Source organism: Capricornis sumatraensis, chromosome 18 (assembly GCF_032405125.1).
Source record: "Capricornis sumatraensis isolate serow.1 chromosome 18, serow.2, whole genome shotgun sequence".
Classification (NCBI taxonomy): Eukaryota; Metazoa; Chordata; class Mammalia; order Artiodactyla; family Bovidae; genus Capricornis; species Capricornis sumatraensis.
This window is the reverse complement of record NC_091086.1, coordinates 10,730,416-10,756,644: the sequence shown is the minus strand read 5'-3', so window position 1 is coordinate 10,756,644 and position 26,229 is coordinate 10,730,416. Positions and strand designations below refer to the sequence as shown.

The 26,229-nt window shown below is 52.5% G+C and overlaps 1 protein-coding gene and 1 pseudogene across 1 annotated transcript in view; one reads left to right on the top strand and one right to left on the bottom strand.

Annotated features, from left to right (window-relative positions):
• Positions 1-530: 530 nt before the first annotated feature.
• The window catches only part of STK10 (serine/threonine kinase 10), a 129,414-nt gene continuing 103,715 nt past the window's right edge, over positions 531-26,229 (top strand). Inside the window, exon 1 of the mRNA XM_068990477.1 lies at positions 531-686. Within this exon, the coding sequence (XP_068846578.1) occupies positions 531-686 (156 nt within the window). The remainder of the gene's footprint in view (positions 687-26,229) is intronic.
• LOC138094570 (small ribosomal subunit protein eS1-like) lies at positions 12,896-13,830 on the bottom strand (annotated as a pseudogene).

Sequence of the window (26,229 nt, the reverse complement as noted above, 5' to 3'; positions counted from 1 at the left end):
GTTTGGTTCCCCTTTCGCTCCGGCAGAAATATTGGGAGCCACGTGACTCTGGGGGCCTCCCAGCCCCGGGACGCTCTCGCCGAAGCGTCCCCTAAACTATCCAAAGCCTAGTCGGTTGCTTGCGGGCGTGCGGCGCGTGGGGGACTACAGTTTCCAGAGTGCCCTGCGGCGACGGGCGGAGCCGGGGAGCGCCCGTAGCCAATTAGGGGGTCTCCGGGTGCTGCCGGGGAGCGGCAGGTGGAGCCGGGTCGGCGGAACGCCTCCCGAGGCTGGGCGAGGGGCGCGGCGCGAGCGGGGCCGGCACCGGGAGGCGGCCCCGGGACGGGACCGAGCGGGGGCGGGGACCGCGGGTGCCTGCGCGGTTCCGGGTGCTCCAGCCGCGGGCTGCCCCGGGCGCACTTGACCCGGGTCGGGCTGCGGGGAAGGGCCGGGCTGCGGAGAGCCCCCGAGCGCCGCGGCGCCCTCCAGCCCCTCCGCCTCGCGGCCGCGGGAGCCGCGCCACCTCGCCCCCCGGCTCGCGTGCCCCAGCCATGGCTTTCGCCAATTTCCGCCGCATCCTGCGCCTGTCTACCTTCGAGAAGAGAAAGTCCCGCGAATATGAGCATGTCCGCCGGGACCTGGATCCCAACGAGGTGTGGGAGATCGTGGGCGAGCTGGGCGACGGTGCCTTCGGCAAGGTTTACAAGGTGAGGGCGCCGAGAGTGGGGGACTCGGGGCGCGTGGAGCCGCTCCGGAAGGGAGGGGCACTGGCCTTGGTCAGTCTCGGCCGCGGCTCGGGAGAGCGCGGAGGAGCTGCCCGGTCCTGACCTCGGAGTCCCGGGCTCCGGTCCCGGTGACCCTTCTTCTTTGCCGGGGGCGGGGGGTCCCCTCACTCAGCCCGGCTCAGCCCCTGCGCCCCTGACGGCGCGGCGGCTGCCCCCAAGCTTTTTCCGAGCACTTCCTGTGCGCTCCGCACGGCTCTCGGCGCCGCAGGGGGAGACAAAGGGGCGCTTATAGAACTTTAGCGTCCGAGACTAGGCGTACTTTTTAGGGGAGTCCACCCAGATGCTGTGAGGGTGCCGAGGCGATGGGCACAGAGCAACTGGGCTGCGTCTGGAAGGGCTGGGTCCGATGAAATTAGGGACACACCTGAAGATGAGCCAGAGACGGAGAGACCGGGGGTGGGGGTAGGGGGGTTCGGAGTGAGAGGTTAGGCTTGCAAATGGAGGCTGGGGCCGGCAGAGCGGGAGGTTAGGGCCTCTGTAATCCTGCGCTTCGGGGGTCAGATTTGAGTATGTGGATGAGTCACTGCTGGGGAGTCTCCCAGCCTGTAGTCACCTTTCCCCTAGAGGAATAGGAGGCCAGAGAGCTTTTGTGGAGGGGTGGGTGGGGCAGAGCTGATTAATTCTAGACACGTTTGCTGTAGGCATTGTCTGGTTCTTAGTCCTGAGAAGAAGTTCTGTGTTTCTGAGTCGTACTGGGGACCCCAAAAAACACTCAGGGCTTGACGGCACCCTTCCCCTATCTCCTTCCTCCTAGGAAACCCTTTACTCAGAGAAACCCACATGTTCTCCAGGAGGACACCTCCTTCCTGAGCCATCGTCACCTTCCATGGGATTCCTTGAGCTTGTGGACCACTCTGACCCCAGGACTCCCCTTTTAGGAGCTTGGACCCCAGATAGGGCTTCTCTCAGTCCTCCTGGTCAAGACTTGCTCTTTTCGACCTGAAAGTGGTGGTGAGCTGAGTTACCAGATTGTAGTCCCTGAAGGAGTGACATTAGTATCCCCTGGGAGCTTATTAGAAATGCAGGATCTGAGGCCCCACTCTCGACCTGATCAAGTAGGGTCTGCGTTGTAACAGATCCCCAGGTGACCGCTAAGCACTTTAAGTTTTGAGAAACATGGCTGGAGGCAGTTTTGAGGCCACCCAGGCCCATCCCGGTGTCTATTTTGCTACCACCTCCCCTCTAAGCAGGCACTTCCTGTTACAGGGTGGAACCCCCACCGGAGCAAAGGTTCTGTGGTTGGAGAGGCTGTGACACTCACACCGGTGGCTCTCAGCTGTTTGACTTGCTGCGCTTCTCTGCCTGAGGGCTCTGCGTGTAGGCGAGGGCAGCCAGCACATTCTACGCTTGCATGTCTTTTCTTTACCCTTCTCAAAGCTCCCTATTCTCTCTAGGGCACCAGGAAACTGTCCTCAGTCTTGCGCGGCGACCCCCCGCCCCCCGGACAACCCCCCCCCCCAGACACCCCCCCCCCGGACATCCCACCAAAGTCCTGGGCTCCCCCAGACACAGCCTGCTCTCCAGGTGTGCTCTGTCCCCTGTGAGGGCAGCTGCGCCCTTGCTCAGCTCACCATGTCCCTCACTTTCTCCAAAAGGTTCAGCTGGTGTTTCCAGCGCTCGCTGTTGGCTCTTGCAAATGTTTGTTTTATTTGGGGTTGGCTTTCAATTAGTCTTGTCCCTGTCCCCTAATGGATCCTGGCTTCATTTTCTTTCAAATCTAAATGCAGAACTTTGCTTTTAGGCTGGTAAGATTTCCCCTTGTCAGTTTCGATTGTCATTTCCGCCTGCTTTAGCTGGGTAAAACTCCCCTCCTGCTCCGAAAGTTCCAAACAGAGGAGCCCATCTGATTCACAAGTTACTTTGTCTGCTGGTTCTCCGGAACACATGGAAGTGCTCAAAGCTGTGAGCCGACTGCACCCCAGCTCCCTCCCCACCACCTCTGAATCCTTGGTTTTCTCCTAATTAAGAGAACGCAAAGCTAGGCCAGGAGAGCTGTGTGATGGCTGATACACCTGGACAGTTTATTAGATTGTGCGCCTGGCCTTCACGTGTGACTGTTCAGTCCAGCCCATCCCCATGTTATGTGCAGGAACCCTGGGTCCCAGGGAAGGGAATGGACTAGAACCAAGGCTCGGGGCTTGGTTACAGCTTCGGAAGATCCGTCTTAGATCAGAGATCTCTGTGACCCCTGTCTCCTGCCCTGGAGAAGTGCTGTTTACTCAGCCCCTTAGAGATGAAGTTGAAGCAGTTATTGCTTCAATAAAGATTCTATTCAGGGACCGTAACTCCTCCCTACTTCATTGTCCCCTGGCATGGCCATCTCAGCAGCACAGGACAGAGGTTCCATCTAGGTTTTTTATCTCGGAGCAGAACTTCTGCTTTGACACGGTGCCTTGGTAACCAGTTGCCTGTGAGCTGGGCAAGTGACAGCTAGCAGCATCTCCTCTTCCTGTCCTAGAACTAGCAGAGTTTTCTTCTGGCAGCCTAGGTGATGGTGGCCTTCCTGAGGGTTTCCCTGGTGTGAGAAGTCCCGAGAGGGACCTCCCTGGCAGTCCAGCGGCTAGGACTCCACACTCCCAGTGCATGGGGTCCAGGCTCATTCCCTGCTCAGGGAACTAGAGTCCACATGCCACAACCAAGATCTAAGGTCCTGTGTGCTGCAACTAAGACCGGATACAGGCAAACAAATAAAACAAATATTAAAAAAAGAAGTCACAAGAATCCCAATTTGTCAAAGGCTTGTCAGAAGAGGATGCCAATTATAGATTTCCTGTTGAGTGTCTTGTTCAGGCTCAAAGCCTAAGCATTAGCAGTCAAGATGTGTGCGTGCAAGCGTGCTAGGTTGTTCAGTTGTGTCCTACTCTTGGTGATCTCATAGACGGTAGCCCTCTAGGCGCCTCTGTCCATGGGATTCTCCAGGCAAGAAAGCTGGAGTGGGTTGCCGATGCCCTCCTCCAGGGGATCTTGCCAACCCAGGGACTGAACCCACAGCTCTTATTTCTCCTGCATAAGCAGGTGGGTTCTTTATCACTGGTGCTATGATGGAGCCTCTTTTCCCCTTTTCTCCCTGGTAAGCCGCCAGTTTGTCTCTGGTGGAAAAGAGGTAGGTAAGATTGATTTTGTGCAAAGTCAAGTTCACTCTCACCTACTCCTTAAGGGATTTCAGAGGGAAATAGTCTTTAGTTTATTACTAGATACAAAGTAAAAGTCATAGGCTATATGGTTTAAAAATTCTTGCCCCTGGAAATAATCTTTATTCTGAAGACAGGATGGAAAGGGAAGTGTTTGGTGTGGTGTTGAATGGAGAAATCTGCCTTTAGCAGGTGTGCCCACTCTCACAGCTGCGGGTAAAGCAGGCCCTTAAATGCTGAACAGAGGCAGGGAGCCTGTGGACCTGAAGAGCTGGGTTAACAGGCTGAGATTTTTTTTTCTGCTTCCTGAAGATTGCTTTAGTTGTCATCTTATGTTGTCTTTAAGCTTTCAAAAGTTTTATGATTTTGTAAAATTAGGAGTACAGTACAAAATTTTTTTACTTAAAAAGAAAAACATTACCCTAAGTCCCATCAATTGCTGTTAACATATTGATATATTTCCTTCCAGACTTAATTGATTTTTATGGAGAAAAAATATTTGTTTAAATATGGACATACTATTACAGTCCATGGAATTCTCCAGGCCAGAATACTGGTGTGGGTAGCTGTTCCTTTCTCCAGGGGATCTTCCCAACCCAGGGATTGAACCCAGGTCTCCCACATTGCAGGCGGATTCTTTACCAGCTGAGCCACCAGGGAAGCCTAGGCCTACTGGAGTGAGTAGCCTGTCCCTTTTCCAGCGGATCTTCCTGACCCAGGATTCAACCTGGGGTCTCCTTTATCAGCTGAGCTACCAGGAAAGCCCATAATTGATTTTTATGGAGAAAAAAATTTTTGGTTAAAATGCAGTGTTGTAATTTACAAAGCTACAATGTTTTATGCCATCTTTCATTCCTGAAACCTCTTCATGTGTTATTCTAAATGCTTCATACATACTTTCTGGGATGGGTCAGTGCCCCCATGATCTTAATCTTTTTGGATATTTAAGTAATCCCCTTGTAAATTTTTTTTTTTTACTGTTAACAAGATGAATTGATTTAAGTGCTTATCATGTGCCAGACACTGCACTAAACACTTTACACAATAGTCAGTTCTGCTGTAACGTAAATATGCTTTCCTAAAAATCCCTAAACTGTGCAGAATCATGCAGTAAAAATCAGAAGCCTTGTGAGCAAATGGGGATAAGGGTACAACACTCAAAAACTTCATCAACAAATTGGAAGAAATAAAGATTGCCTAAAAAAACAAGTAGCAGAGTGTTATACAAGTTTTGTGGATAAGAAATACAGAATTATGGGGACGTCCATGGTGGTTCCGTGGCCAAGACTCTGCGCTCTGAAATTAGGTGGTAAATTGGGCTCCCGTATGGGATGGGTGTGTCTCAAAGGTTGCTGACAGGCATCTGAGGGGCCTGTGCCCTGTGTATATTCATTTGCGTTGGGTCACTTGGGTGAAGTTTTCTGCGTTTATCTAGTGTTTATGGCAGACAACACATAAGCAGTTGTGAATTTAGCATTTTGATAAAATTGTTCCCTGATATATCAGTGGTATTGGAACAAAACTGACATTTTAAAAAAGTAAGCATTATAGCAGAACTGACTGTATATTTTAAATCATCCTTTAGGCTTAACTCTTGAAGGGAATTATTCCGTGGAAGGAATGATGCTTCTTTGAGCATGATTTTTAAAAGAAAATGAGATAAGTTCCTAGCGGCCCCTTTGCCCCCTCGCTCTCACTAAGGGCCATTCCCCGAGTCCTTTGGGAATCCGGGGCCTTGGCTGCGGCTGCCCTCCGGGTGGGGACCTCAGGTGCCCTCCGCTCAGAGAGCCATTGTTAGCCCTGGGGCCACATCCTGCCCCGCCGCCCAGTTCAGACAAAGCTGAGGTTCCCGCCCTCCCCAGCCTGGCAGCTCCTTTCACCTCGACTCTGCCTGAATTTAAAGCCTGGGTTTCCGCTTCCTCCAGGGGCTGCCCAGGTCTCCCTCATCCCCGTGCACCTCCCCTTCGCCTCCGGAAAGAGCTCTGCCCCCAGGCTGTAACCTTATTTCCGCTCAGCCTAGTGTTTTTAAACACAAGTCCTTGCTATTGTGAGTGGGTTCCTGGCTGGGTCCGAAAACCAAGGCTACCCGAGCTTCCTGGGGATGTCGCCTGCCCACGGGGTCTAAAGTGGCAGATTTTGCATTGGCCTCGCACCGTCTGGATCTAGAGCAGCTAAGCAATTGCACAGCCAGCCTTCACCTCCTCCCAGTGTCCCCTGGCTTCCTGGTTACTCGGACTAGGGGAATATCTCTGTTGTTGGGTCTGAAATAATTCGTGCAAACCGCTTAGTCCAGGATGCTGGAAAAGCTTGCATGGGTGTTATCCATTAGCATGTAAATAAGATGAATGGGTGGAGAGTTGACTCCCCACCCCCCCACCCCGTTTTGTTTTTTTTTTTGACCCTGGTGCATGGCATGAGGGATTCTAGTTCCCTGACCAGGGATCGAATCTATGCTCCCTACAGGGGCTGCCACTGGAAAAGAGCCAGGGATGGGTCCCTCCAAGGCCCAGCTGCTGCCAAGGGCGTGGAGCAGGAAGGTTAAAGGACGCATCTGGGGCTCGGGACGATGTGGGTTGCACCTCCAAACAAGTGACTCCCACTTCTGAGCCTCCAGACTCTCATCTATTAAACAGAGGTGATGATTTGAAGGATAAGATACTTTGAAAGGTGTAATACATTCAGCACCTGATCTCCACCCAGGAAGTGGGCAGGAAAGGAAGATGGTTCATTATTGCTGATGCTCTTGCTATGAAACAAAGAAGGTCCCGACCAGTTACTTCAGCCAAGCTGGGGGCAAACAGAAGGACTTCAGTGTTAAGAGCTTGTTCGTTATACCAGGCTTCCCACCTTGGCACTATTGACATTTGGGGCAGCTCCTTCTTTGTTATGGGGGCTGCCTGTGTGTTATAGGATGTTAGCAGTATCTCTGGTTTCTACCTACAAAAATGACACCACTGCCAGCACCTCCCTCTCCTCCCCCTAGTTGAGATAGCCAAAAATGTCTCTGGACAAGGCCACATGTCCCCCGGGGGGCAAGATCGCTCCTGTGGGGCACTGCTGCCTCCTACAAACAAATGTGCCTCGATTCAGTTCTGCAAACAGCCATGCTCACCTGTGTTTGTCACAGGTGTGTGATACAAGACTTGGGCCTTGCAGCCAGGCAGACCTGACTTTGAATCCTGGCTGCCCTACTTAGCTGCTGTATGAAGTCAGGTGAGTGGCTTGCCTCAGTTTCTGCATGTGTTTGGTGGGGCTGAGACCAATGCTCACCCCACTGAGCAGCTGGGAGAATCAGATCAGTAGCTCGTAGGCACACAGGATGAGCCAGCTACCCACTTAACCTGATGCTTTCAAGGCCACACGGGAAAGGAAGGTTCTGCCCTGGCAAGAGAGTTGTATCAGGACCACGATGGGACTGGCGGTGAGGGGGGACAGCTTCCACTGGGCAGGGAGGGTGAGGTGGGGACAGGACAGACAGACAGAGGGAAGGAAGCCCAGGCCAGGAGAGAGCCAGGCAGTGAGGCCTCAGGTTGTCCCTGGGTGGGCCTTGAGCGTGATAGGGCTTGTGGACTGGTTTGTGTGACTCGCATGGTGGCTGAATCAAATTTGAAGTGATTGCCAGCATTTTGAAATCATGAGTGCTCACATAAAAGCCCGATCAGATATGCTGATATGGCCTGGCATGCACTCATGCAGGGTCATGTCTGCTGGAAGTGAGGAGAATGTCCAAGGGGAATGTAACAGGAGCCACGTACACAACTTAAAGTGTTCTAGGAGACACACTCAAACAAGGAAAAGCATCAGAAGTGAATTTTAGTAGTATATTTTGGTTACCCCAGTATATATCCAAAGTGCTATCGTTTCAGCATGTAATCAACAGAGAAAGAGATATTTAAAGTTCTCATCATTGCATGCAAAGCCTTTAAAAGCTGTGCGCTTGGCATTTACAGGGCATCTTGCTGTGGTCCAACTGTGGTTCAGATGCTCAGTGGTGGCCTTGGCTCGGTACCAGGCAGCGTATATCTGGCTTTTACTGTCTTCCACTACTGTGTGCCCTCCCCCTGACCCACTGTACATATTTCATTTGCCCACTCAAGTCCAGTGGTCAATGTGTTATTTGGGAGCTGGGCTTGGCTTTGGGGAGCTGGCCAGTGCGGGCCAGGTCTAGAATAGTGTGTGGGGGCCAAGTGAGAGTGCCTTGAATGGCACGCTGAGGAATGTGGACGTCATGGTTACTGTCCTGCGTGCCACACCTTGCCAGGGTCTGACCTGGTCCTGAGATCAGCCTCGTGTAGTGTTAGAGGAGAGTGATCTTTGGATAGTTACTGGGTGGGGAGTGGTTGGCCCGCACAATTGGGGGGTGCCAGATCCAGATGTCCTGGCTGCCCAAGGCCAAGGTGACCATTGATGAGTGGAGGCTGGGCCACAGTGGCCACAGCCTGGTGACTGGAACCAGGGGTAGTAGGTGGACGTGTGGGAGGGAAGGCTAGCGCAGTGGTTAGAGCCCAGGGAGGGAAGTGACTGGTGGAAGGTGACCGACCCAAGAAGGAGATGTATGTGGGCATGGAGGGTTCTAGAGAGCTGGGTCAGGAGAGAGCAAAGAGGGTGAGATGGGAAGGGCAGCTTATGCTTCCAGGGACCAGAGGTGGTCTGGGCACTTGGGTGTGGTCCTGGAGTTGAAGCCCAGCCCTCTCCATTGCAGGTCGTGTGGTCCTGGAGAAAAGTTTTTACCTATGCCGTGGTTTCGTTAGCTACACCATAGGGCTTTTTGTCTGAAATAACCCATGTAAACCACTTAGTCTGGGACCTTGGAAAACCTCATGTGAGTGTTGGCCGTTAGCATGTAAACAAGATAAATGAGTGGGGAGTTGATTTTCTTCTTTGAACCTGCCACGTGTCATTACAGGATCCTAGTTCCCTGACCAGGGATCAAACCCGTGCCCCCTGTAATGGAAGCAGAATCTTAACCGTGGACTGCCAGGGAAGTCCCCCTCCCTTCTTGCCTATCGTTTATTCCACTAGACTGGAGTAGACTATTCTCACAGCCCGCTAGACCTATGAAAGGCAGGAGTCAGTATCCTCACCGGATGGAGCAGAGGCCGAGAGAGGGACAGTGACGTGCTCAGCATCACAGAGCTCTTCCATGGCAGAGCTGGGACTTAAACCCAGATATCTCTGGCCAGAAGCCTGTGCCTTTTCTGCTGTGCAGCTTGGAGGGGGAAATAAGGGGGCTTATCGGGAGGAGAGGGTCCAGGGTGCCTTCGCTGTGGTATTTCTGGCGGCGCTGACATTTGTGAGCCCAGGAATGGGCCCTTCTTCCGGCCTGCCTCAGCCTCCACTGGGTCTGAGCCCCGGGACGGCAGTGGTGGCCTCTCACGCGGAGGAAGTGGTGCCGGTCACGGGCAAGGCGAGCAGAGGAAGTGGCAGGGGAAGGGGGTGGCGTTGGGGGGAGGCTGGGTGCCCTTGGGGCCCTGGCGGGGGTGGGCTGCTGGTGCCCAGGGTCCGAAGGCGCTGAGCACTCCCGCGGGCGGGTGGGGGCGTGTCACAGGGCCGCCTCCTCCCGCCCCGCTGCCCGCACTCACTCCTCTTTCTCTTCCCCTTTCTTTCTGCTTTCCCCTTCACTACATTTTTTTTCTTCCTGCTTCTGTAGGTGTTTTTTTTTCCTCTTTAATAACAGGCTGTACCAGAACCAGAATCCAGGGCCTAAGGGTGGAGGGCGTGGAGTGACTGAAGACTCAGCATGAGCCAACCTCCCCGTCTAAGGGAAGATGGGGGCCGCTGGGAGGAACTGAAGCAAGCGCAGCCTCTCTGCCTCAGGGCCTTTGCGCTTGCTGGTCCTGCTGCCAGCCGCGCTTGTGTGGCTGCACAGCTGGCTCCTTCTCGTCCTGAGGGTCTCCACTCCCCTGTTGCTTCCTGGGCAGTGACGGCTCCCTGCTGACTTCCTCCAGAGCCCCCTCACAAACTGCGATTCTCTTCTCTGTCACCTTATTTATTTTCTTTCTTCAGAGGATGTAAGGTCCTGGAGAGCGGGGAGTAATCAATCCATCTTTCGTGGATAATAGAGATGTGGTAGATACCGAGTTAATAACTGCTGCATGAGTGAGTGAGGAATAGTGAATGGCAGGCCCAGCTCCCCACCCGCCCCAGCCGGCGCTGTGTGATGGGTGCCCGCCCACCCGAGCCAGCACTGTGTGATGGGTGCCCACCCGCCCGAGCCAGCGCTGTGTGATGGGTGCCCGCCCGCCCCAGCCGGCACTGTGTGATGGGTGCCCGCCTGCCCCAGCCGGCACTGTGTGATGGGTGCCCGCCCCAGCCAGCACTGTGTGATGGGTGCCCGCCCGCCCCAGCCGGCACTGTGTGATGAGTGCCCACCCGCCCGAGCCAGCGCTGTGTGATGGGTGCCCGCCCGCCCCAGCCGGCACTGTGTGATGGGTGCCCGCCTGCCCCAGCCGGCACTGTGTGATGGGTGCCCGCCTGCCCCAGCCGGCACTGTGTGATGGGTGCCCTCCCCAGCCAGCACTGTGTGATGGGTGCCCGCCCGCCCCAGCCGGCACTGTGTGATGGGTGCCCGCCCGCCCCAGCCGGTGCTGTGTGATGGGTGCCGGCCCTGAAATCAGTTCTAGGCTTTCTCCTGGCTTCCCCTGCTGTGTGCTCTATGACCTTGGGCAAGTCACCTCGGCAGTTTGAGGCTCAGTATCTTGAGCTGTAAAACGAGGATCAAAGTAGTGCTTCCCTCAGTCTGTGGAGATGGAGGTGTGTAGCCAGCCCTAACACGGCGCGCACCGTGAAGGAAGAAGAAGTGGATGGGACTGTCGCCACTGTGATTCTCTGCGGGTTGACCAGATTGCCTGGCCCAGCTCTCTGAGGATTAACAAAGGCTGAGTCCCTTGAGGCCCCTGGTCCAGCTCCCCTTGTCTGTCACGCTGGAGGCTGCTCCTGGGTAGATGCTGGTGTTCAGGTCTCGGGAATCAGCCTAAAATTTACTGCTGTTATTATTTTTTAAAAACAGTTTTATTTATTTATTGTTGGCTGTGCTGGGTCTTTGTTGCCACGTGGGCTTTCCTCTCGTTGCAGAGAGTGGGGGCTGCTCTCCAGCTGCGGTGCTCCGGGTGCTTATTGAGGTGGACCCAGGCTCTAGGGGCTGCGGGCTTCAGGAGCGGTGACGTGTGGGCTCAGCGGCTGCAGCTCCCGGGCTCTGGAGCACAGGCTTGGTAGCTGTGGCGCGTGGGCTTGGCTGCTCTGTGGCGTGTGGGATCTTCCCAGACCAGGGCCTGAACCCATGTCTCCTGCATTGGAGGCGGACTCTTTCTCAGTGGGCCCCTAGGGAGGCCCTGCCGCTGGGCTGTGAGGATGAACGTGATTCCGTAAAGAGGCTCTTCGCTGGCCCCCTTGGGGAAGTTTGCTGCCCCGCGAGCTCTGTGCCTGCCCCCCGGCCCGCTGGCCCAGCGTAGGCAAGGCCGCCCCTGGTGTCTGGACGAGCGGCAGTCACGCCCTGGGGAGCAGCCGGCGCCGCTGCCTCGCTCCCCTTCGCCCTCCTTCCTGGAAAGCGCTGGCCTGGCGTGTCTGGCCTCGCAGACCCAACTCTTGGCCCTCCGTGGAGGTTCCCACAGAGCTGGCTTTGTCGCCCTGAGGAATGGCCCCGACGGAGCTGGCATGCCTCTCTACCCGGCTTTAAGATTCCTTCTACCTTCGACTTGCCTCTTGGTCGGCTCTGCTGCCAGACTGGTGAGGCCTAGATCTTTCTTGAGACTTCTTTTCCCTCGGGTGCCCTTCACACCCCTAGCCCCACTCTGAGGTGACAGCTGGGGCTGAGGAGCCATGACTGGTGTGCTTCTGTTCATGAGGAATCTGGACCCCAGGTGCCAGTGCCAGCCTCTGTCACTTGTCCTGATTCTCCAGTCTGTATGCAGGACCGACTCCTGGGGCCAGCAAGGTGTACTGCGGAAGGCCCCAGAACCACCCCGTGCCTCCTGCAAGAGCCTTCCTCAGAGGCTCTGGACTTGCTGACGCTCTTCACCGTGTGAATCACAGCAAGGCTGCTGTCTTTGCTGTGTGACTTGGGCTAGTGAAGCTATCCCTCTGAGCCTCCTCAGCTTCTTTTCCTTCTGGAAAATGGGGAGAATACGGTCCCTCTCACAAGCAGGACCCAAGAGTCTTTGCACCTGTGATCTTACTTACCACTTACTTACTTACTTACTTACTTACCACTTCCCAGGGGCACCCAGCCAGGACTCAGCAGAACTGACCCAGGCGTGGCCTCACATCTCAGACCTATCCAGGGTCCCTGCCTCTGTGACCTGTGAGGGGTGCAGTGGCCCTGCTGTTTGGAGACCTGTCTGGCTATCTGTAGATCGCGTCTCAGGCTTTTGAACACAGCACATGTGATCAGGATAGACAGTCCAGTGCCAGGGGATTGGCTAGGTCTGCGGTGGACCCACCGTTCAGTCTGCAGTCATAGTCGGAGAGGATGCTGTGGACGAGTGTTTTGCGACCCGAACAGCTGTTCGTGGCATATTGCTAAGTAAAAAGGAGAATGCGTATCAGTGTATACAGTTAAATCCCATTTTTGTGAAGTGTGCAAGAATACATTTGTGGAGAGGAAAAAAAAAAGCATGAGTGAATTACTGTGGAATGCTCACTGTGGCTGAGTTCTGCTCCTAGCATCTTTGATGTATTAACTCACTGAATGCTCACAGCCGCCCGTGAGGCAGGAACTGTTAACATCTTTGTTGTTCCAAGTAGGAAATGAGGGGCAGAGTGGTCATCTAAGTCCCCTGGGACGTGCTGGCGTGGACTTGCCAGACAAATCTGGGTACATCTGTACCATGGAATCCTGGGAGGAGGTGCTCCAAGATGCTGGAGGCGGTTATCTCTGGGACGATGCCTTGTTTGATTTCCTTCTTGGTACTGTTATATTTTGAAGATGTTCTTTAACGAGTACATAATTGTGTTTTAAAAAATAATAGGTAACATGGTTTGTCACCGTTCAAAGTCTGATTTTTAAACAGATTCTTGGACTGGTGGGTCATATCCATCAGCCTGTTCAACTTCAACACCTGTTTCATCCCCAGGAGATTTTCCAGAACTCTTGCCTTCACTGTGGATGCTCCATGAATGTTCCCAATTCAAGGCTGCTGTTCTTCAGCATTTTTACTTTTCTAGCAAAGACATCATGGAGTGGATAAAAAGATTACAGGCCTTTCCTGTGTCTTCTCCAGCGTGTCTGGAATCAGTCTGTTGATGACATCTTTCAAGTTTTGTCTGCATCTCTTGAGCCATGATTTCCATCATCTTACGGACCTGGCGGACCTGCTGATGCTGGGCGTGGGAGATCTTCCAAATCCGATTGTTGCATTTTTTTAGTAAAACCCACACAGAATAGGTGAGGCAGATAACCCTTGGTAGTCTTGACCTCAGTGTGAACTTCAGTCATGTCTACCATGTTTTGATCATGGAACACGTTTTGTAGTGGCTAAGATCCATGCTGTGGCTATTAGTCAGGCAGTTTTTTGCTCTGAACATCCTCAGTAGTTAGCTTGAATTTTCTAAATGCAGCTTCATGATTCTGCAGATCAGCAAAGCTCACTTCAAATACACAACTCTTGGAACTTCCCTGGTGGTCCAGGAGCTAAGACTCCATGCTCCCAATCCAGGAGTCCCTGATCAGGGAACTAGATCCCACATGCTACAACTAAGACCCAGCACAGCCAAATAAATAAAAATAAATGTTTTAAAAAAACCCCAAAACACAGCCCCTGAGGCTGTCAGCGCGATTTTGCTTCCTTGAGTTCCCGTGACTCATGTTTTCCCATATTTCTTATGTTCAGTGTTGCTGGCGCTTTCATGTCATAGCAGTCTTTCTTAGAAAATGGGTCAACCACTTTCTTCTCGGCTCCCTTTTTACCTCCTTTCATAAGGCACCTGCTGACCGCCATGCTGCTGCTCAGAGAGCCAAAAGGTACATAATGCTTTTGGAATAATAATAATTAAAAAAACCAGCACACAAAGTATTGTTGATTGAAAACACAGGGGAGCCTCAACTTCTCTGAGATTTGGGACTGACTGGAAGACAGGGTTGGTAAGAGTACATGACCCCAGGTCGTGGTGAAGGTTGAGTAGAGTGCCTGGCTTGGTGCAGGGGGCATGTTGTCGCTAAGTTGCAGCCCTGTGGACTGCAGCCCGCCGTACTTCCCTGTCCTTTGCTGTCTCCCAGAGTTTGCTCAAACTCTTGTCCATTGAGTCGATGGTGCCATCCAGTCTCATCCTCTGTCATCCCCTTCTCCTCCTGCCCACCTTTTCCAACATGAGGGTCTTTTCCAGTGAGTCGGCTCTTCACATCAGGGCCTGGATAAAGGTGCTTCCTTCCCCCGTGCTCAGGAGCCCAGGCTGCCCGCCCTGCCCGTGACTCAGCACTCCGCCCTCTGAGTAGCGGGAGCTTGAGCAGGTGGGAGCAGGAGTCTCAGGGGGCGGAGCACCTGTCACCTGTCCCGCCTCCTCTCTCCGTGGTCCACGGGCTTGGATTCCCTAGCGCTTTGGAAGCTCTGAGAGCTGGAAGCTCCCACATCCCCAGCCAAGTTGGCCAGGTTGCGGGGTTTTTGGCCGAGGCCTGGTGTGGTATCTTCAGGGCCAATCCTGTTTGGGTTTTACTGTTTTATTTGCTGGCCCAGAAGGATTCTGAGGCTCGGCATTTCCCTGCTGTGCCAGCATGGCCTGCCAGGGTTCTCTTCCCCGAGGGAGAGAGAGATTAAATCCCTGTCTTTGAAGCCATGTCACTCCTCTGCTTTTGTGTTTCATGATCTTGGCCCTCCTTAAGTGTCACTTGTTCTGAAACTCACCCGTTTCATTTCTCACTGAACTGAAACTTGGCCTGGCGATCATTGATCAAGAAGTGGTTTCCTCTCATTATTAACTGTGTATGTCCTGGCCCAGCCAAAGGCTTTGGCTCCCCCAAGGTAAAGAGGGCCTACCTTCCAAAACCAGAGAACAGATTAGATTCAGGAATCTCAGTGTGTTAAGGAGACAGTGGGCTTCTTGTCACTTTCCTTTCTTATGTGGAGGGCCTTACTTCTGTCTGTTTACAAGGAGATACACACACCAATTCATCCACTCATCCATTCATCTACCCATCCATCTGTCTATTATTTTAAAATACCTATTGGCTGGATAGAGTAACGTTAATAATATTAATAATTAACATTATTAATAATACATTGGTGAACAAGATAAACGTGGTTTTAGGCTTTTAAAAACCAAAAAGACACAGTGCCAAGTGAAGGCAGTAACACCCAGCAGACTGGTGTTCATAGAAGCCAGCAACAAGGTCGTCTCTGGTGCCTTTGGGGAAGAGAGGAAGGTTTGATGATGGTTTACTCCCTAGACACACCTTCCTTCCTTTATCCCTCTCTCACACACTTCTCTTCTCCCGTCCACTGATTCTTCCTCTTACTCAGTCTGGCATTCATCTGTCAGTCTGTCCATCTGTCTGTCAGCCCATTTGCTCATCTTCCCATCCACCCACCCACCTATCCACCCACCCACCCATCCATCCACCCACCCTCCCACCTATCCACCCACCCTCCCACACATCCATCCTTTCCTACACTCTCCCTCCTACCCATTTTCCCACCCATTCATCCATCCACAGTATAGGATTCTGTATTCTATACATCTACGCATACGCCCTTAACACCCACCCCCTTCCTATTTGTCCATCCACTTGCTCATCTGCCCAGCCATTCTCTCATCTGCTTATATACCCACCACCCATGTTCCCATCCACCCACTGGCTATTCTGTAACAGGTTGTGTGGGATAGGACAAGACGAAGCAGAGATGGGCTTTAGCTTTTCAGGACTCACAGTCAGGTCAGAGAGAGAATCTGTGAACACAAAGGACTGTGGAAGACTTTGGTGGTGGTATGGTGGTTAAGACTCCGCCTGTCAATGCGGGGGACACAGGTTTGATGCCTGGTCTGGGAAGATGCCACAGGCCCCAGAGCAATAAGCCTGTGCACCACGCCTGCTGAGCCGATGCTCTGCAGCAAGAGAGGCCACCGCAGTGAGAGGCCCTGCAACCAGACAGTAGCCCCCACTCACCAGAAGTAGAGAAAGCCCGTGCACAGCAACAAAGACCCAAATGAAAAAAGGGCTATGGCACCAGGCTAACTGTGATGAGAGCCCTAGTAAGGTGTGAAGAAGTTCTAGCAGAGGGTGGGAGCTGGGGTTCTGGGAACACCTCATGGAGCAGGCTGGGGTTGAGTTGGACTTTGTGGAGTGGTTAAACATGGGTATGGCGAAGGCGCTCCTCATGGAGGAGGGGGCATCAAGAAAGGCCGGTAAGTAGGGGGCCTCAGGCACTGGCTGTCGCAGGAGGTGATTGCTGGGGAGCAATGGGGTCCTGGAGGAGTGGAAGGGGCAGATCACCAGGGCCAGGGGCGCCAGGCCCCGGAATTTGGGCTTTATCACATCGACAGCAGGGAGCCATTGAGGGTTCATCCTAAGAGGGTCTCCGGTAGGAGGCAGTAAGGGAGACAGAAGAAAGGGGCTGGTGTACATAGCCGCTGGGCAGGAGCTCCTGGAGATTGTCCTCTGGAGGGGAAAGCGCACCAGGCACAGGGCTGTACCTAAGTGGGGTCCTGACAGCCACTTCCTAGCTGTGTGGCCGGGGCCAAGTCACCCTCCCTACCTGGGCCTGTTTCCTATTCAACAGGAGGAGATGGCAGGGCTTTGCAGCTCTTGTGGACCCGTGCTGGCTAAGGTGGGATACTCCTTATCCTGCCTCAAGAGGCCGTCAGAGGCCTCGGCAGGCCCTTTGGCATCTTGGCCCCCAAGGACTCAAGCCTTGGGAAGGCGGGGCTGCGGCGCTGTGGCTCCACTCTGCCCCCCACTCATGCCTGCCAGCGTCTGAGCCCAAGGCCACGACTGCCACCCATCCTGTCCGCGGCCCGTGGACCACCCTGCTCGAGTTGATGTTGAGCCCTTCCCTGACACATGGCGGGCTTCACTGTGACCCTGCTTTCCTCCAGGCCCCAACTTCCTCCTTCCTTAATTGAGAGTTGAAGGTTTCCCCACGATTGGTGACCGTTGTCACCACGCAGATTGACTGTGTGCAGGCAGGGACAGCCCAGCTGGACACTGTGGGGCACGACCAGCCCCTCCTTGGCTCCAGTGGCCTCAGCCTCTCTGGACACAGGCCTGGCTCGGTGTCCCGAGTCAGTCAGGGGGACGAGGGAAACGGAGACCTCTCGCCTTGACTGCTCCTCCTTTGGCCCTGACCCGCTGGCCTGGCTGCTCGTCTGACAGGTCAGCTGTGAGTCTTTCCTCACACCTGCCACCCAGCCAGGTTGCTAGGCAACCTCACAGCTGATCCCCACCCGAGGTTCTTCTACCCGCTCTCTGCACTCAGGCCTTTTGTGCAGTGATGAGACTGTTCTGTATCTGCTCTATTCAGTATGGTAGCCGCTATTCACGGGTTAATGTTAACTGGGAAACTACATTTTAAGTTTCATTTAATTCAGGTAACTTGAATAGGCACCTGAGGCTCATAGCTACCATACTGGATAGTGCAGTTCCGGGGGGTTCCTGAGAGGACAGGTGCTTTTAAAGCAAGTTCTGGATGAAAGGGCCACTTTCTGTGCCTCAGCCCCAGTCTGTCCTCACCAAGACCCCTGTGGCTGATTGCTAGATGTCCATTGAGTGAAAATCACCTTTAGAAACCACGTGGATTCCTTAATCTGTGTTTCAGAACCTCCTTGTCCAGAAAGTGAAGTGTGAGAGTGTTAATCGCTCAGTTGTGTCCGACTCTTTGCTACCTCATGGGCCGTAGCCTGCCAGGCTCCTCTGTCTATGGGATTCTCCAGGCAAGAACACTGGAGTAGTTTGCCGTTCCCTTCTTCAGGGAATCGAACCTGGGTCTCCCGCATTGCAGGCAGATTCAGTTATAGCTTAGCTATAATTTTATCATCCAGCTTCATTTACTTATTATTATGGCTCAATTGTCTTTTTCTTATTACTATATTATTTTCCTATTTATCATTTTAAAGGATTGCTTAATATTCTACTAAGTTGATTTAGCCGTCATCCTTGGGTTGAATATTTAGGTTATTCCCACTGTGTGGATCACAATAAACTGTGGAAAATTCTGAAAGAGATGGGAATCCCAGACCACCTAACCTGACTCTTGAGAAATCTGTATGCAGGTCAGGAAGTAACAGTTAGAACTGGACATGGAACAACAGAGTGGTTCCAAATAGGAAAAGGAGTACATCAAGGCTGTATATTGTCACCCTGCTTATTTAACTTATATGCAGAGTACATCATGAGAAACACTGGGCTGGAAGAACCACAAGCTGGAATCAAGATTGCCGGGAGAAATATCAATAACCTCAGATATGCAGATGACACCACCCTTATGGCAGAAAGTGAAGAGGAACTAAAAAGCCTCTTGATGAAAGTGAAAGAGGAGAGCGAAAAAGTTGGCTTAAAGCTCAACATTCAGAAAACGAAGATCGTGGCATCCAGTCCCATCACTTCATGGGAAACAGATGGGGAAACAGTGGAAACAGTATCAGACTTTAGTTTCTGGGGCTCCAAAATCACTGCAGATGGTGACTGCAGCCATGAAATTAAAAGACGCTTACTCCTTGGAAGAAAAGTTATGACCAACCTAGATAGTATATTCAAAAGCAGAGACATTACTTTGCCCACTAAGGTCCGTCTAGTCAAGGCTATGGTTTTTCCTGTGGTCATGGATGGATGTGAGAGTTGGACTGTGAAGAAGGCTGAGCACCGAAGAATTAATGCTTCTGAATTGTGGTGTTGGAGAAGACTCTTGAGAATCCCTTGGACTGCAAGGAGATCCAGCCAGTCCATTCTGAAGGAGATCAGCCCTGGGATTTCTTTGGAAGGAATGATGCTGAAGCTGGAGCTCCAGTACTTTGGCCACCTCATGCAAAGAGTTGACTCATTGGAAAAGACTCTGATGCTGGGAGGGATTGGGGGCAGGAGGAGAAGGGGACGACCGAGGATGAGATGGCTGGATGGCATCACGGACTTGATGGACGTGAGTCTGAGTGAACTCCAGGAGATGGTGATGGACAGGGAGGCCTGGCATGCTGCGATTCATGGGGTCGCAAAGAGTCGGACACGACTGAGCGACTGAACTGAACCACTTTGTTTGCCATTATTCTGGGCTAATGTGAATTTGATCCTAGTACACGTTTTCTCTTGTCTTTTTTGGAATTATTTCCTGGCCTTACATTCTCAGGAGTGAGTGCTAATAGGCTTAAAAGGTATTTTCTAGGCTCTGGAAATCTGTTGCCAATTTTGATCTTTATGAGATTGAATCTGTCTATATTCTCGTCAGTAATGAATTTACCTATTTTACCATTTGTTTGCTTACCAGCATTGGAGGTTGTCATTTTTCCTTCTTTGTTAATTTAAAAGTGTAATGTGACTTTCTCTGCTTTTGGGGAGGAAGAGTCTTGTGGCGGAAGAATCTGTTTGCCTGGAGCCTGTTAGTAGCTGCATTTCCCATCTGGGTTGCTGATCCCATTTTATCCATCAGGTCCTCTGAGAAGCCTCAGTAAAGGTCGCCTTGTAGATCATGGCGCCTTTGGGAGTGAAGGCAGTTCTCATTACACACGTGTTGCATGGTGAAGTATTTTCATAGGTGTCTACTGTCTGCTAGAACAACCCCAGATTTGGGGGGCTCATTTCCTTTTTGGTGGCAAAAGACAGTCATCCAAAAGGGAGACTAAGGGCAGGGCCTGCGTCAGGATCGGTGGCTCCAGGTGCCCCGCAGCCCCTCAGCGGATGTCCCCCTCCATCGTGGCCTTGCTGGCCTTGGCCTCGTCCTCAGGCAGGCTCTCCAAAGGGGTGGCAAGATGGGCTGCCAGACCCTTTAGCCTTCCCATCTTACAGTCTACCAACCCAAGAGAAAGAAAAACAGATGCATTTGGTGATAAGTTTAGCAAAAAATTTAAAAACACACACACAAAAGACCATTTGGGTACAACCCTGTTGGCCTGCCACTGGGTGTGACTGAGTGGCTGGGCTGGGCTCTGTGCCAGGACCGTGTGGGCTCAGCCCCTCATGAATCTCTTGCACGAAGAGTGAAAGAGAGGCAGTTCCCAAAAGCAACTGGTGCTGTGAGTCCTCGGGGAAACGGATGCAGGCCAGTCCCCCTGCTGCCCCGCTTTAGGATTCATTTCCAGTCAGCACCAGGGGCTCCCAGGCCTGAAGTGAGCTGCGCCCCGGGAACAGGAGCCCCCACCCCCCGCCAGTCAGGCCCTTCAGCGCGTGTGCGCTCATTTACGGTTTGCTTCTGCAGATAGCGCAGTCGCTGCAGCCTGCACTCTGCGCGCTGCATAACCTTCACAGACTCAGCTTCCCCAGCTGCGGACTGGGGACTGGGCGCTGGGGTTTGGGAGGGGCGACTGATGTTCTTTCTGGTCCCTGTGCTCCGATAGCAGTCCTTTCCCCGGAGGAGGGGGAGGGCGGGACACAGCGGTCAGCCTGCAGCCAGGAGGGCAGGGAGGGCCCGGGCCGTCCCCAGCTGGCGGTGGCTGTGTGGGTGACTTTCAGGAAGCCCTCAGCCCCTGGCTGGGCCCCTTGGCTTGGGCGGGGCTTCTGCTGAAGGGTGGTTCCCGCCTCCTTGGGGCCGGCCCGTGCTGCACAAGGGGGAGGATTGTTCCCAGAGAGGTGCCTGGGCGGGAAACACAAGTGGCCACTGTGTGTCTGCTCTCAGGGTGTGGGGCGAGGTGCTAGTCACCGCTGGCCAGCAGTGCAGTGCTGGGTGGGGGCTCTTGCCGTCTGTCCTTCGCTGGACCCCAGCCTTGCCTCAGTCGGTGGGAGACAGACGTCAGAGGCCACAGATGGCCGTTTGTTCTTTATATGACTTCCTTGTCTGTCAACTCCCACTGTGTCCCATCCACGTGGACAACCTTTAGCTTTCCAGTACCCACCCACTCCCCAAGCGGCCCTCACATCAGACTCTGCAGAGAGCTTGGCTATCATGTCCCCTTTCTCCTACTGCAGAATTTACAGGAACCTCTGGCAGAATGGTCAGGAACATGGATTTTGAAGTCACGTGGGCTTCTATTTAACTTCCAGCCCTGCTGTTTTACCTGCTCTGTGACTTTGAGCAAGTGACTTCACCTCTCCGGGCATCAGTTTTCTTGCATATGTAAAATGAGACTCTTATAGACGTATGTATTCTCAAGTTCCAGACCAAGAGAAGCTGAGCTGCTTTCATCTGCTTCATCCTATAATCTCATGTTAGAACTTAAGGGCAGTCACTGTGTCTTCTTCACTGACTAGTAAACCTGAATGTCCGTCACTGTGTTCTCTACAAGTTTTGTGAACCCGAACATACTTAATCACAATGCAATGATAAATAATGGCCCTAATGTCCACCAAAAGGAGCCACAAAGTTCAGAAATGCATTTTGAAATGTCAAACAAGGAATAAATCACATTCAGGATAGTTTTAACGTTAGGTATTTTATTATATGCATTTATCCTATGTTATGCGTTATTTAATATGTACACATTTATGGTATATGTCTACATATATATATATACATAGCTGCTGCTGCTGCTAAGTCGCTTCAGTCGTGTCCGACTCTGTGTGACCCCATAGACGGCAGCCCACCAGGCTCGCCCGTCCCTGGGATTCTCCAGGCAAGAACACTGGAGTGGGTTGCCGTTGTCTTCTCCAATGCATGAAAGTGAAAAGTGAAAGTGAAGTCGCTTAGTCGTGTCTTCGCATCCCCATGGACTGCAGCCTACCAGGCTCCTCCGCCCATGGGATTTTCCAGGCAAGAGTACTGGAGTGGGGTGCCATCGCCTTCTCCCATATAAATAGCTAGTATCTCAGCATATTTGAATACTTTAATTCTTTCTAGGTGAAAGAGTTTACAAAGTATCTTTTTTCCTACTGCTTAACAAAAAAGGTGACATTTACTCTTGTTCACCCTATTTGACTGATTAAAAATAACAATTTTTGCTGAAAGAAAAAAGAGGCTCTCTTTTTTTAAGAAAAATTGTTTTTATTGAATTTGTTATGATATTGTTCTGTTTTATGTTTTGATTTCTTGGCCAAGAAGTGTGTGGGATCTTAGTTCCCTGATCAGGGATTGAACCCGTACCCCATGCATTGGAAGGTAAAGTTTCAACCACTGGGCCACCAGGGAATTCCCGAAAGAGGCTCTTAAAAATATGATGCTCTTGTAAACATTAATTGAGGGGATTAATGAGGGCCCAGTGTCTTCTTGGGCCCTCTCTAAGCTCTGCTGCTTTGGAGTTAGTTTCGCTTTCAGGCTCCCCTTGGGAGCATGATGACCTGGGAGCTTGGCTGTGGTAGGCAGTGCCAGAGGCTAGCAGTGAAAGAAAGCTCAGGGCAGTCTTCTGAGACTGCATTTCATTGGTCGACTTGATCACATGTCTGTCCTTGAACCAATCACTGTGGTGAGACGGAATGCAGTGTACTGACTGGATGGCATAAATCATCTTCCTGCTTCTAGATATGGTGGTGGGATCAGCTGCATTACAGCTTGGGGACTGGGAATGAGAATGGGTTGGCTCCTCTGAAGAAAGATCAGGGAAGGGTGAGTTATGTTATGGGAGGGCAATAATTCCAACCTTTAGGAAGAAATTCTTCACTGGAAAAGTGCCTCACAAATAACAGGCACTCCCTAAATGATGCTTGAATGAATGAATGGGGAATAAGCTGATTCCCACCAGCCTAGTGTAGTAAAGAACACTGAACTGGGAGTAAGACCACTGCAGCTCCCAGTCCTGGGTGGGTCCTGATATCTCCCTGAGCTTCAGTGTGCTCATCTAGGAAATGGGCGTGATGGCTGATACCTCACTCCTGAGCAGGTTAAATCCTGGCTCTCTAGTCCTCCGCAGCTACCAAGCACTCTGGCAGTGAGTGGTTGCTATTGGCTGTGGTTGTCGCTTATCTTTAGCAAAGGGAGGTGGCGCAGGGAACGCTGGGCCCTTGCCAGGACGGACATGCTGAGAACTGATGCAGAGCTCAGGCTGTTTGAGATAGGCAGGCTGGAATTTGGATTCACCCTTCACCCCCCTAACCCCATCTGCTGTGTGACCCGAGGCGTTTACTGTGACTCTCTGAGTCTGTTTCCTCGCCTGTAAATCGGGAATGCTGGTATTTGTCTCGAAGGGCTGCGTTGAGGATGAAGTGAGAAATTCTATTTAAGGCCTGTAGCAGCACACAGTGAGTGCTCAGACAGTGTTAACTGGTTTATAATCAGTGATTATTACTCCTCTGTGGCCTTCAGGTGACAGACTGCTGCTGCCACCTACTTGCCATCTGCCTCTATGGGGATTCAATTATGAGCTGCTGACCTTCAACATCCCCTGAAGGGAGTTGAGAGTGGAGATCAGAAACCAGGCCCTCTGTGCACTGGGAACAACTGGAAGAACAGGTCTTCAGGTAGATGTTTCCAGAGACAATTTTATGAGTAAAGTCTTGCATCTTCTCATATCTGGAAAAGCACTAGAATCTTTCATGGTGATGTCAGTTTTCGTGACTATCAGAGATCTTCTGCCAAAACTATGTGCTTGATTGCACGTATTCCTCTTTCACCAAAATCACATACATACTGACCTTCCCCCGGCCTCTCTGGAGCAATCTTTCAGGGCTGTCTGAAATGCTATCTCCCGGGCTATAGTCCTCATTTTGCCCCAAATAAACCTTAGCTTACAACCCTCACGCTGTGCATTTTTTTCAGTTGACACTGCCTTAACCAGGCTATTAGAGCATTTAATTTGGCCGGGTCACTTCATGTGCCCTGACTGTTGGCAGCCCGTCCTGGCAGGCTCCGGGTCTCTGTGAAATCAGAGAGAGGTGCTGGGGCGGGCGTTCCTCAGTGTTGATGTTGGTGCCCTGCCTGAGGCTGGACCCTGTGGCCAGTGCTGCGTTTCAGGGTGGAGTGCAGGACAGATTTAATGCTCTCCTGGAAAACAGCCCCTGCCTGGGCCTCTTCTACCTGCAGGAGAGAAGAGTCCTTTAATGGAAACCCAGGAAAGGGTGACTGTAGCCTTCTTCACCAGCTCTCAGGAGTGAAAGATGGGTACGTGAGGGCAGCCTTTGCTAGCTTAGCTCGCCACGCGCTGCTGCGGCAGAGGCCTGGGAGGGCGTGGCCGCGGGGGTCGCCTCGGTCACCTGGCTCTCGCTGTAGCTGCTTGCTGAGCCCTCTACTGTCTTTTCTGTAAATGAGCAGAGTGGGGACAGAAAAAATCAGCTTTACAAGAAATGAAAGGGCAGGCACATCATCAGTTAAGTGTGTGTGTGTGTGAGAGAGCGAGCGAGCGAGCGAGCAAGCGGGCGCCTGATTGCTTAATTGTTGAGAGAGAGCGAGCGCCTGATTACTTAATTGATGAATTTCTAAGGCGTTCCAAGCAAGTTTTCAAAACTGAGTTCAGGGGGGCGGACCTGACCCAGGGAGGGCCGGTTGAACAGGGTGATGTCTAGGATGGACGATGGCCTCAGGGAACGGCCCCACTTGAAAGTCCGTTCCCTGAACTGAGCTCCTGGGCCAGATGTGGAAGGTTCCCTAGACCACGTAGCCACTCCCGGGTGCAGACCCGGGAGCGGGGCTGCCTGTGTTCCCGTTCAGCCCTGTGACCCGAGTTGCTGGGGCTCTGCCTCAGTCTCCCCATCTGAGGTAACAGTTGCACCTGCCTGGCAGGATGCTTGAGGAGGTACGTGAGTGACCACGTGTCAAAGTGTAGACAAGGGTCCCAGGTGGAGCGGGCCCTTGAGAAGTGTGAAAGCATTATTGTCACTGTGTGGAACCTGTGGACTTGGTGGCTCAGTTAATGGAAACGTTTACCTAGACTGAGAATAAATTTACAAATGAGCATAAAAGTTGCCTATTGGCATCACTTCCTTCCTCCCAGTTTCCATGCCCACCCCCCTAGGCACACTGTCTCACTGCCAGCAGAGATGGGTTTCCCCCGCTGGCCACTGAGCTGCTTGGGGCCGGGGCGGGGGTGGATGTGTCTGCATCACTGGTACCGCGGGCAGGGCCTCTGGTCTCAGAGGCTTCTGAGTTCTGGGGGTGACGGGGGACCTTGGAGAGTAGTGTGCAGTGCCAGAATGCTGAAAGAGGACCTAGGTTCAGATTCTGGGACTGCCTCTCTGGTTCCAGCCTCGTCCCTCTCTCTAGTCCGTAGAATGGGTTACCGTGTGAGCTGACGTGAGTGCCCGTTGTCATCCGCAGGGTGCTGGGTGGCGCAGCTGTCAGCGTTTCCATTGGCTCACATGGCGGAGCTGTCCTGTTAGGCATATGCCGTGTGGCATGTCCTCGGAGCAGCACCGAGGTGTGAAGTCTAGGGTGGCCCGTTTTCCATGCAGTTTCCAGCAGACTGCTGTTCAAAGGCTGCAGACGAGCGCTGGCTTTTAGGCCCGTGTTGAAGGACAGCGTGCACTCTCTCACTGGGGGCCCCCTTTCCCCTGACCAGAGGCACAGTGGGTGGGCGCTCCAAGAAATGCCCTCCACCCCAAGGCTTCCAGGAACCGGTTGGGCTCTGCCCCTTCTGGGCACTAGCCGCTGTGGGTGAGATCGTTTGCACTACTTACACAGTTATTTCTCTCTCACTGCCAGTTCTAACTGTGGTTAAATATGCAGAGCACAACATAGACTGTCTTAGCCGATTCTAGCTGAACAGCTCACTGGGGTTAGGTCTGCTCACACTGTTGGTGCTGCCTTCCCCTCTATCCATTTCTAGAACTTGTGCCTCATCCCAAGAGAAACTCTGTACCCACTACACACTCAACTCCTCACTCCTGCTGGTAACCAGTCCCTGGTAGCCTCTATTCTACTTTCTTTCTCTATGAAAGTAGTTTATTGACTATTCTAGGTACTTCATTTATGTGGAATTAATGCGATATTTGTCCTTTTGTGACTGTGTTATTTCTTACTTAGCATAATGTCCTCCAGATTCATCCATGTTGTAGCTTGTGCCAGAGTTTCCTTCCTTTTTAAGACTAAATAGTACTCCACTGAATGTGTAAATCATGCTCCCAGGAAGACTGGTTCTGGGACAACCCCGCAGATACCAGAATCCGTGGGTGTTAAGTCTCTTATATCAATGGCGTTCAGTTCAGTTCAGTTGCTCAGTTATGTCCAACTCTTTGCGACCCCATGAATTGCAGCACACCAGGCCTCCCTGTCCATCACCAACTCCCAGAGTTCACTCAAACTCATGTCCATCGAGTCGGTGATGCCATCCAGCCATCTCATCCTCTGTTGTCCCCTTCTCCTCCTGCCCACAATCCCTCCCAGCATCAGAGTCTTTTCAAATGA